Source organism: Mesoplodon mirus (assembly GCF_964341445.2).
Source record: "Mesoplodon mirus genome assembly, chromosome: 12".
NCBI classification, from domain to species: domain Eukaryota; kingdom Metazoa; phylum Chordata; class Mammalia; order Artiodactyla; family Ziphiidae; genus Mesoplodon; species Mesoplodon mirus.
The window spans coordinates 45,404,198-45,416,249 of record NC_138988.1 but is presented as its reverse complement, the minus strand read 5'-3'; the positions used below and the strand labels follow the sequence as shown (position 1 = coordinate 45,416,249).

General features: G+C 46.1%; 1 protein-coding gene across 1 annotated transcript in view; it reads right to left on the bottom strand.

Annotated features, from left to right (window-relative positions):
* Positions 1-12,052, bottom strand: part of LOC309813801 (uncharacterized protein) — a gene marked incomplete at its 5' end in the record, with an annotated part of 58,183 nt that overhangs the window by 45,364 nt on the left and 767 nt on the right. The window contains one exon of the mRNA XM_082638939.1: positions 11,437-11,961. Coding sequence (XP_082495065.1) covers positions 11,437-11,961 — 525 coding nt within the window. The remainder of the gene's footprint in view (positions 1-11,436; positions 11,962-12,052) is intronic.

The following is a 12,052-nucleotide window of genomic DNA, read 5'->3' as shown; positions in this document are numbered from 1 at the left end:
TTCATCCATTTGTTGCATGGATTAGTATTTCATTCCTTTGTATTGCTGAGTAGTACTCCATTGTGTGGATATACCAATTTGTTTATACAGTCAACAGTAATTAATGGACATTTGGGTTTCTTCTAGTTTGGAGCTATTGCTAGTAAAGCTGCTATGAACTAAGTAAAGAACACTGGTTTCTGCTGAGTATATGCCCAGAAGTGAATCACTGGGTCATAATATATACGCTCAGCTTTAGTAAATATTGCCAGTGTTCCCAGTGTTTGTTCTTCTTTGCAGGCGGTGCATGAGGATTCCAGCTGTTCCACATTCTCACCAGGGGTTGATATTGTCATATTTCTTATTTTGTCCATTCTGCTGGGGCTGCAGAAGCATCTTTGCTAACACAAGAGATTTCTAATTCCAATTTTACAACGATTCTGTAGCTCCAATAGTACAAACCGTAAAACCTCAAGTAAGATGTACATGAATCACAAAGTGCAGAAAAATCTCTAATTCAGAGCTCATTATTTCAGGAATTCATAAAAATATGGACACAAGCAATATGTGAGACAAACACACATGATGCTTGGCAAGGAAACCTGAAAACATTCATGAATACCACAGGAATTCTTACAGTCAACACGTTACTGTAAGATGTTTACAAGGCTAAGCCAGCATCTCTTCTGAACCATGGAGAACCGAGTGATACAACTCTACAAATAAATGCACACCTATTATATATGAACGAACCCAAAGAACATTTTAGCCCTTATCCTCCCTGGCCTCTCACAGCAGAGGGACCCTATGAACCCCACCTATCGCCACAAGAACACTCTCTCCCAGCATTTCTGGTCTCCTGGTCAATCTCTGTGAGTGCTTCTACACGTGGTATCACCACTGTCCACACGGGGATAGCCCCCAGACCCTGACCTCACACTCAGATCTTTCTACTGAGCATCAGCCCCAGATGTCCCACTGCCCTAAATACCTCCCCTTGGAAATCTCACGAGCACATCAAACTCAGCACATTCACAATAGGATCCTCCAGGCCTTCACCCCTGCACAACTGATTGATGTTAATCCAGTGTGGAAATCTTGGCCCCAGGCTTGACTCTGCCCCCCATCCCCGAACCCTAACACCATCTCCCCGAACAGCAGGGCTCATCCCCTCAACATCACTCAAAGGAATCCACTTCTTTCCACCCACAATATCACTTACGACCCCAGGTGAAGTCACCACGCTCTCTCTCCCTGGGTGAAGCCAGGGTTTTCACTGCAGGTCTCAGTCGACCAGGAGGTGGATGAGGCCTGGGACCACACGCCGGCCTGGGCACGTTCACCAAGGGAAAGCCAGCCACCTCCCCTAAACGACCCCCCCGCCCTGCCACGGCTTTCTCTTAGGAAAGTCTACAAACTGCATCCCTTTTCCGCCCTTGTGAACAAATGTAGCTGCAACTTCAGAGCTTATGAGGGAAATTCTGAGACTTGATTATCCTCGCCATTCTCTGTCTTGCTGCCTCTTGCCAAATAGAGAATCCAGTATATCATAAATGATAAAGCTCTGACTATAAGATAACCAAACTCCCAGGAATATTTTCTTTTTTCCCTTCCATAGGAGTATTATTTCTCTTCCAGTATCAAGAGACTTACCCAGCTAAAAGTTTTTCATGCCATGGATGAACCTAGAGATTGTCATATTGAGTGAAGTCAGAGAAAGACAAATATCATATGATATCACTTATATGTGGAATCTAAAAAAATGGTACAAATGAACTTATTTACAAAACAGAAATAGAGTCACAGATGTAGAAAACAAACTTACAGTTACCAGGGGAAAAGGGGGGAGGGATAAACTGGGAGATTGGGATTGACATATACACACGACTATATATAAAATAGATAACTAATAAGCACCTACTGTATAGCACAGGGAACTCTGCTCAATACTCTGTAATGGCCTATATGGGAAAAGAATCTAAAAAATAGTGTATATATGCATGTATATAGCTGATTCACTTTGCTGTACACCTGAAACTAACACAACATTGTAAATCAACTATACTCCAATAAAACTTTTTAAAAAATAAAAAGTTTTTCATGGTAACATTCAATAGTTGCTATGACATTCCTCTTGTACTTGTAAAGTAGCTCCTTGTTAATAATACAAACTATTTTCCTACCTTGCAAGTATAGTATAAATATATCCACTGCATTAGCCAGCACTTTAGTCTATTTTCCCAATGATCTGCTTGTCGTTCCTTATCTATTGTTGTAGTAATAAGAATATCCTGCTTATTTTCTCAAATAGAAAGGTATTTTCTCAAAATTTTAACACCAAACTACACTTCTCCCTTTAAGAGACCTTTGAAATGTCTTGATATTTGTGTCCAAATATCAAGTCAAAGGGATTTCTCTAATACCTTGGGATTCTTGCAAAGTTAACCCTTTCTCCTCAGAGCCGAAGGAGGGAAGATAGTTGTCAGATGAACAAAAACCACAGCCTACATCACTGCCTTAGATCATGGGGGCTATTCCTGTTAGTATCACAAAGATGAAGGCCAGCACATACCCCTAGGGCGTGGCACAGATATGTGCTCCAAAATTATTTGTGGATGAATGGATCATAAGTTCAATAACAGCAACAATAATAATGGCTAACACAAAATGCTTACTGAGTTAAGCGTACATATTAATTCATGTGATCCTCTTAATAACTATATGAGGTTATCATATAAGGTAATGATTCAGAAACTCGCTGTCATAAACAGTTCTTTGCTGGGTTTAACATATCTAGCCCTGACAAAGCACCAATCTTAAAGTGGGGAATAAAAAAGGAACACGGCTTCAAACACATCAACAGTATGGTAGTTTATCCAGACACATTGTTAAATCTGCATGTTTTTATTTTTTAACAAATGAAAAAAACAAGGCTATACACTACTCAGGTCCATAAAGCAAAATTTTACAATTCCCATAGTACTCAGCCTTTTATTGAAAACATTCTAGATTCAAAGGTTGGAATGAAATACCCACCGTCCAGATAACAGTCTTTTCTTCTCTGCAATGAAAGCCAGTAAGCCAGTTGTCTCAGAAGTTCTGCACCCCAATGTAGCACTCACAGAGCACCAGTGAGTCACACATGTAACAAATTGCTCATTTTCCCTCCCCACCTTTCCTCTAAATCATTACGCTGCTATTCCAGAATCATAGGTTTGGTTTTTTGTTTGTTTGGTGTTTTTAATCCCCCATCACAAAGCTTACCAATTCCAACTTTGTTCCAGTTTCGTAACTCAACAAGAATCTGCCTGTCCCTTTAGTTTAAATAAACCTCCAATTTTCTTCCCAGGTTTGAAATTCTCCAATGAAAGCAAGGCCCACATCTTTGGACTCCTCTTTTAATTGAGAAGAAAAAAAAAAAAAAAAAGGCCCTTGCCATTCTAACTGTGCTGCCAGATTTCTGCCAGTGTCAGACCACCAACACCCCACCCCCACTCAAAGTCAAGGTCCAAGAGGAAAACCAAATTCACTGTTAGAACCCTGTATTCAGAATCCCAAAATGTAATGGATTGTCTTCCTGAGTTGCCCTTCTGTTTTAACCTCTTTGGTCCTCCAACTCACAAACTCCAATTTCCATTCAAAATAAAAAAGGTGAGGGAAAAATGGACGCAAAGACCATAAACACACAGACCCTAAAACACTAGTAGCTTCTAGAAACCTTATTAACCTGAATCCCACTACACTTGCTAAATAAATTAAATGTGACGCCCCCAGAGTTAAGCAGCAACCAGAAGCAAGGGCTGAAGCAAGAACGCCTATTACCAACCACTTTTCAGGAATTCCCCACAGCTCAAAGCAAGGCAAAGACCATGGTTAGTGCTGGGAGGATAACAGAATGAAGGGAGAAAAGTGACTTGAAATAACCATGTCACAACCATTATGATGGCAATTATAAAAAAAAAAACAAAAAAAACAGAAAATCGGACTTCCCTGGTGGTCCAGTGGTTAAGACTCCATGCTTTCAACTCAGGGCTCATGGGTTTGATCCCTGGTCGGGGAACTAAGATCCCACATGCCGTGTGGCCTAATTAATTAATTAATTAATTAATTAAATATACATAAAGTAAAATTTAAAAAAACAGAAAATCACAAGTGTCAGTGAGGATGTTGAGAAATTGGAACCCTTGTGCACTGCTGGTGGGAATACAAAATGGTGCACTCACTGAGGATAACGGTATGGTGAGTCCTCAAAAATTAAACACAGACTTACCATAGGATCCAGCAATTCCACTTCTGGATACATACCCAAAAGAAGTGAAAGCAGGGACTCTAACAGTTGTTTGTACACCCATGTTCATAGCGGCATTATTCACAACAGCCAAAAGATGGAAGCAACCCAAGTGTCCAAAGACGGATGAATGGGTAAACAAAATGTGGTACATATATAACAATGGAATAACATTCGGTTTTAAAAAGGAATGAAATTCTGGTACGTGATGCAACATGATAAACCTTGAAGATATTATGCTAAGTGAAATAAGCCAGATACAAAAAGACAAATACCGTATGATTCCTCTTATATGAGGTTGCTAGATATTCAAACTCATAAGAGACAGAAAGTAGAATGGTGTTTGCCATGGGCTGAGGAGAGGGGGAGAATGGGGAGTTAGTGTTTATTCAGTACAGAGTTTCACTGGGGTAAGATGAAAAAGTTCTGGAAATAGATGGTGGTGATATTTGTACAACAATGTGAATGTACTTAATGCCACAAAACTGTGCACTTTAAAATGGCTAAAATGGTAAATTTTATGTTATATTTACTTTACCACAATTTTTTTAAAGACACAAAAATGGTCACTGCATTAGGGAGTTCCCTTCATCTCTCAGACTGGAGGACTTGGGCACCTCTAAGGGAAAAACAGAATTGGGCAAAGGTAGGTTATCTGCTCCCACACCCCACAGGAGGTTATGGAAGGGGCACGGCAGCCCTATGGCGTTGAACCTGCTAAGGAAGCAGGAGGGAAGATGGTAGGGTGAGGAGAAAGTTACATATACTGGGGTCAGATCCACTCACCTTCCATCTGGCTCCCATTCTGTCGTTCTTGTGGTCTCCCATATTCACAGTGCACATGAGCCAGCACTTAAGATTTACTCTTCAAAGGGTAGGTAGGTGGATAGATGGATGGATAGATGGATGGATACATGGATGGACATTTCAACTACTTGGCTAGAATTTGGGGAGAACTGCCTATGACCGCTCTGGCATATTTTTAAGAACTCAAAACACCTTCCAATGTTGGGGTAGGGAGGGTAAACCACTGGCTAAATTTTGGGCTGCTTTTCTCACTAGTGATTTAGAATGACAGTTTGTCCCTTCCCTCTTGGGTCCTCCAATTATACAGTTCATTGCATACAAGTGAAGGAAGGGAAGAGGTGGGTGTTGGGAAGAGAGTGGATTCAGCAATCTTTTCTGAAAACCCCAGCCCCTTTCTTTTCGGTGGAGGGCAAGGGGTCGAATCCAGCTTTGAGCACCAATTCTCCCCAGCAACGCAGGGAGCAAGTGTGTGCTGGCTACTTACTCTTCCCAACATACAAGAAGTCTGGCCTTGTGCTTCTGAAAAGAACATTCTGTGTAACCATGAAGGAATGTCTAACAATTAACACTACCTGGGACGTGTTTAAAATGCAGATTCAGGGGCTTCCCTGGTGGCGCAGTGGTTGAGAGTCCGCCTGCCGATGCAGGGGACATGGGTTCGTGCCCCGGTCCGGGAAGATCCCACATGTTGCGGAGCGGCTGGGCCCGTGAGCCATGGCCGCTGAGCCTGCGCGTCCAGAGCCTGTGCTCCGCAACGGGAGAGGCCACAACGGTGAGAGGCCCACGTATCGAAAAAAAAAAAAATTTTTAATAAATAAATAAAAATAAAAAAATAAAATGCAGATTCGGATTTAGCAGGTCCGGGGCAGGGTCTGCCATTTCACAGGTCTAACAAGCTCCCAGGTGATGCTGAAGCTGCAGGCCGACCCACCACATATTGAATAATAAGGCCTCACACTCCTGCAATCAGCTGGAACCATGACAGCAGGAACCAAAATCAGGCAGAAACAGCAACAGTCAGGATCTCCCTCTAATGAGCATCACCCTCCTCCCACTGCCATTCTCCACCCAGGCCACAGCCACTTGATTCCACCATGAATCTGGACCCTTCGTCACTTTGGGATAATTAGCCAAGCCATCTGCAGTCACTCACTCCCAGCTTTTCTCATCATATTGAAGACAACTCATGCTCCTGGAGGTCAAAGAAATGTTTGCTCCCCACTCCCCAAGAAAAGTTTCCCCATGGTCCTCATACAGAAACTCGAGGATGACTGCTGCATTCATTGCTTACCTGCTCCTCTTGGCTAAAATGCATGATTCAAGAATACACGTGAAGCCAAACTATTTTCAACACTCTAGGGAGACATTTTAGCTTTGGCCATATCTCAAACTGGAAATTTTTTGTGAAGGACCATAATAAAAGGAGGCGAGCATACACTAGATCATGCCTCCTCTACTTTTTGCAAAACTGAAAAACTGAGAGCTTGCAGAATGCTACCATTAAAAAAAAAAAAAAAATCCAGGCCCACCCACAGTATATGCTGTTGATATTAAAGAACTACCCGGAAGGACTTTTTTGACTTTACCAAAACATCAGAGGAACTGATGGAGAACCTCGAAAATCCTCTGGTTCTCCATATGCATGGATGCTTCTTCTCTCCAAACCTGGAGAGAGAAGAAAAAATAAAATCTTGTACTCCTATTCTAATTAGTACCTATTTTAAGAGCTGCAAATACACCTGCATCTATGTTATCAAATGTAGAATTTACCAATAGCTAATCTGTGTAAACACAAGTCAGGAGACAGTGGCATTTTTTTTTATGGTCTTTTTTTTAAAATAAATTTATTTATTTACTTATTTATTTTTGGCTGTGTTGGGTCTTCGTTGCTGCACGCAGGCTTTCTCTAGCTGCGGCGAGCAGGGGCTACTCTTCGTTGCGGTGCACGGGCTTCACATTGCGGTGGCTTCTCTTGTTGCAGAGCATGGGCTCTAGGCGTGCGGGCTTCAGTAGTTGTAGCACGCAGGCTCAGGAGTTGTGACTCACGGGCTCTAGAGTGCAGGCTCAGTAGTTGTGGCACACGGGCTCTAGAGTGCAGGCTCAGTAGTTGTGGCACACGGGCTTAGTTGCTCCGTGGCATGTGGGATCTTCCCAGGCCAGGGCTCGAACCCGTGTCCCCTGCATTGGCAGGCGGATTCTTAACCACTGTGCTACCAGGGAAGTCCCTCAACTAATTCTTTTTTAAAAAAAGATTTCAAAGCCCCCTGAATACCCTGAGCAGGGTCTTCCTTAACATTCAAATCCAGATAATTTATATTCTGGTGGTTCTTTAATTTACTCATATACCTATTTCCCCTAAAAAATGGAGCATCCTTTTCAGATGTCAGTATAAAATCCATTTCCTCTGGGAAGATTACCTTCTGCTGTGAAATGTCCTGGCGTATCATAAAATCTGGAACTAGAAGAGATACTAGAAATAATCCAGCTCCAAGACTGTCAAACTGGGGTACAGGTGCTTATGCTGTGGGGAGCCCCCAGAACCCCAGGGAAAATAAGGTGCATCTTCCCTGAGTGTTTTTTGACTCAAGGCAGCAATTTAAAGCATTTTTATACTAAAATACGTAAGATGAATCCTGCATTCCATTCTACATCAAAGGAATCGCTGAGGGCTTCCTTGGTGGCAGAGCGGTTAAGAATCTGCCTGCCAGCCGCATAGCACAGGGAGATCAGCTCAGTGCTTTGCGCTGACCTAGAGGGGTGGGATAGGGAGGTGGGAGGGAGACGCAAGAGGGAGGAGATATGGGGATATATGTATATGTATAGCGGATTCACTTTGTTATAAAGCAAAAACTAACACACCACTGTAAAGCAATTAAAAAAAAAAAAAGAATCGGCCTGCCAATGCAGGGGACACAGGTTCAAGCCCTGGTCCAGGAAGATCTCACATGCCATGGAGCAACTAAGCCCGTGCACAACAACTACTGAGCCTGTGCTCTACAGCCCGTGAGCCACAACTACTGAGCCTTGTGCCACAACTACTGAGCCTGTGTGCCACAACTACTGAGACTGTGCGCCACAACTACTGAAGCCCACGCGCCTAGAGCCCGTGCTCCGCAACAAGAGAAGCCACGGCAATGAGAAGCCCGCGCACTGCAACAAAGAGTAGCCCCCGCTCGCCGCAACTAGAGAAAGCCGGCCAGCAGCAACAAAGACCCAACACAGCCAAAATAAATAAATAAATAAATTTAATTAATTAATTAATTTCAAAAAATAAAAGGAATTGCTGAAGTAACACTGAAAAGTCATTGAAATCTCAGGCTGAGCTCCCCAATCCCCCTTTCCAGGGTTCCTTTGCCCTGAAGGTTATGAGGGCAAGTTTCAGAAGCATGAAGAGAATCCATTTCCTAGCTTGAGACACAGAAGCCAAAAGACTTTCTCAAGGCTGTGAGTGGCCGTCTGAAAGGTCACTGCCCCTAGATAGTCTTCAGAGAGGTTTACAGTGCTTCTCACCACCACCCAGGTGAGTCTGAGAGCAGTCTTTCCTAGAATGCCAGACTCGAAGCACAAACAAGGGTTTTAAGAGCTCGCTTCCCACCCTGTTCCACCCTCTTCTACCTCAGGTGCAGTATTAACAAACACATAATTAAATAGGCTTCTCAATGAATAATGCAGCCACACAGCCCTTCATAAACACATGTCAAACCCTTTCTTTAACCAGCTACACACCATTTGGTATTATATGTAGCTCAGAGGTGCCTAGATTGACACATGCTATTATTTACTGTCTCCTTGCTAAAACTTTTAATTTTTCAACAGTGCAGGTGGCCTCCATTTGGATACACCTAATAAGAAGGCAAGTCAAAATAGGGAACATTTATTCAGAAAGAAGAAAAAAGAGTGGGGGAGGAACCAGAAGACCCATTCACAGTGTATCTCTATACAACACTCACCCAAGATAAAATCTAAGAACACACATGAGCCTTGGGCTTGGTGGAGATAGTTCTCTCCCTGACATCTGAATCTCCTTAAAAGAACCACCCCTTTGTCCTCCCACAAAAATCATGGTGCATACCAAATACAGATGAATTAAACAGATCAGGGTTCATTTTCAAAACCAAGGGTCATGTAATCACATATTTGAACAGGCTGGCCACTGTAACATTATCCTCAAGTTTATTAAGCTGCAAGACAGGTGAAAGGCTTGATTTAATATCTGCAACTCTCAGTGAGTTTAAATGAACTCTTCACCCTCCAATGCCTTTCTCAATGAAGCCCTATAGAAGAAATAAAGAACTGCCCCTTCAGGAAAAGCAGCCACCAACCTGCTTGCTTTCCTCGGCTGTCTTCCAGGTTGTATGGTGCCAAAGAATAATCAAGTGTACGAAAACAGCAACAGCTGATGGGGCAGAGAAAGCCCAAGGTCAGCTGCCCATCTTGGGAGCAGGCAGTCAAGATGGGAAGCCCAGAGGGTTAATTCCAGACTCATCTAACAATTACAGAGACCTACTATGTGCAAAGTCAGGGGTAGGGGCTCAGAAGAAAGTCCACATCAGATGGCAAACAGTAAAATGTTGTTAGTTTGGAAACTGAAAGTTTAGGAACTCCTCGGAATGTGAATAATGCTATTTTATTTTCAAAGTCCTTTTACAGGATCTGATTCAACCCTCACAATAAATCTATAAGAAGGAAAATAACGGCTATTATATCTGTTACCTTATCCCTATTAGGGCTCAAAAATGTTAGCAAGTCACAAATCTAGTTATGTTGGAATGAGACCTGAAAATCCTCCCAGGTCATTCAAACTTTTACACTTTCATTCAAAACACTCTTTAATCCTTACAACAGGCCAGTGAGGTTTGTTTGGGTTTTGTTTGTTTGTTTTAGGGGGTCATTCCCAGAGAGGGGAAAGCCAAGTCAAAGAGGTTAAATAAGGGCCCAAGTCACCCAGCCAGCAAAGAGAGAAAACAGCTGGAATCTGAATTCAGGTTCCCCACTCCAAGGCCAATGTCCTTTTTTAACACACCAGAGAGGAGTGTGAGCAGCACAGCGAGAGTGGAGACACCCTCCACGGAGAGCTGGGGATGGGAAACCAAATCCCACAGGTCCCTGGGGCATCAAACAGGAAACGGCTTGTGCTCAGGCCAAGCTGAAACCCAACTCTTGCCAAACCTGCTGCACACAGACATGGGCTTTCTACCCAGCTCAGCATCATCCCTGAGCCCAGCTCAGAGCTCCAGGTGGCTCAGCCCATGATTGTCTGGGTACCTCTGTGATAAAGCTGGGGCCAGAGGTCGAAGGGCAGACGAGCGTGATCTTTCCAAACCAAGAGAAAGAGGAAGGTGCCATCTGTCACTCCAGGTCGAACTCGGAACCTGCCAGCCAACCTGTCATCCTCCACTGGAACTTGGGACACCCTTCCCAGTGCAGCCTGCCCAGAGCCCACACTGCTCAGTCGGCCACCTCCCTCTCTGCTGCTCTTGTAGTTGGAAACGGGAAAGGACCCTGTTCCTAGTTTCCCTGGGGTTTGTCTCCCCCCACCCCATAACCAAAAGATGCTCCACGGAAAAAGTACCCAGCCGGCCTACACACTCGCAGACACTGACAACGTCCACACATTTGTTTGAAGCAAACAAAATTCTAGGGAAGCTTATCGGAAAAAATATTTTTTAATCAGAGGCCTAGACATACTTAGGAGGCGCTCAAAGTGGACGCTGATTTCAGTTTCTGAACAAGTGCAGCGAAGGGTTCTAAAGCACGTAGACTGAACGGGTAGGGGCCATCCAGCGCCAGCCCCAAGAGCAGCGGGGCCGGGCTTTTGACCTGTACTTCCCTAAACACAACTTTACAAAAGAAGCAGCAATACATTTCATTAAGTTTCTTGTTACCTGCAGGAGGCTGACCTTGGAGATTCGAAAAGAACTGAAAAACTCAGGTCAAAAAAGTGACAAAGTGAACTTGTTAACTCTCAGGACGGAAAGGAGGGGTCCTAAAAGCCATTTGTCTCGACCGAAACACTCTCAGAAGATGCAGTTTACATTCGTTTTGTGGGTGAGTGGCAATCGGGGCTCAGCTCTCGCTCAGCTCGGGACTCTTTGAAGGTCGCCTCACTGTCACTTCGGAGTGCCGGAGCCCGGAATCAGGCCACGCGGCGTGACCGATACGATGCACTACTGGCACCTTCCTGTGCACCCCCAGGGCCTCCCGCAGGTGCGGCCGATGCCAGAGGGGGGCCGACCCCGCAGGGTCCCGGCCTCTCGCCGCTACCACACCACCCATCCACACTCCCGGGACACCCGTGTCCTTCCCCACCCAACCCCGGGCCCCATGCGCCCGAGGCACGGGTCAGCGGTCCACGGGCTTACCCTCGAGAGGCGCACGAAGCGCGGCCCCGTAGCAGGCGCGACCCCGGGGGCCTCCGGCGCGGGGCTGCCCGGGCGCTCGGCTCTCCTGGCCGCCTCCTCTTCGTTGTCCTCGGCCGAGTCCCGGCCGCCCGGCGGCTCCGGTTCCTTCCGCAGCAGCCGGCCGGGCGGCACCGGGGCGCACGCGACGGGCTCGCCTGGGGCGCCTCCTCCTCCTTCCGCTGCCCGCCCGCCGACTCTGCGCTCCCGGGCTCGGGGTCCGAGGTTCCGGACGCGGGGTTCGTCGGGGCGCTCGGGCACCCCAGCGCTCCCTCCCGCGCCGCCCTCCCGCGCGCGGCCGCTCTCCGGAGGCGTCCCGCTCGTAGCGCGCGGCCGTCAGGGGCTCTGGGTGCGCGGGGGCGGCGGCCGGGTGGGCCCCGGGGCGGCGGGCGGGGGCGCTGCTGTGGACCGGGGCACTGATGCGAGCGCCGCGCCGCGGCCTCTCGCCATGGCTCTCGGCGGGCGGGCGCTTCGCACCTCCCCTCCGCGCTGCCGTCACCGCCCTACGCTCGCCGAGCCCTCCCCTTCCCCCGGCCCCGCCTGCCGGCCCGCGCCGCCACCTCCAGGACGCCCGCCGGGC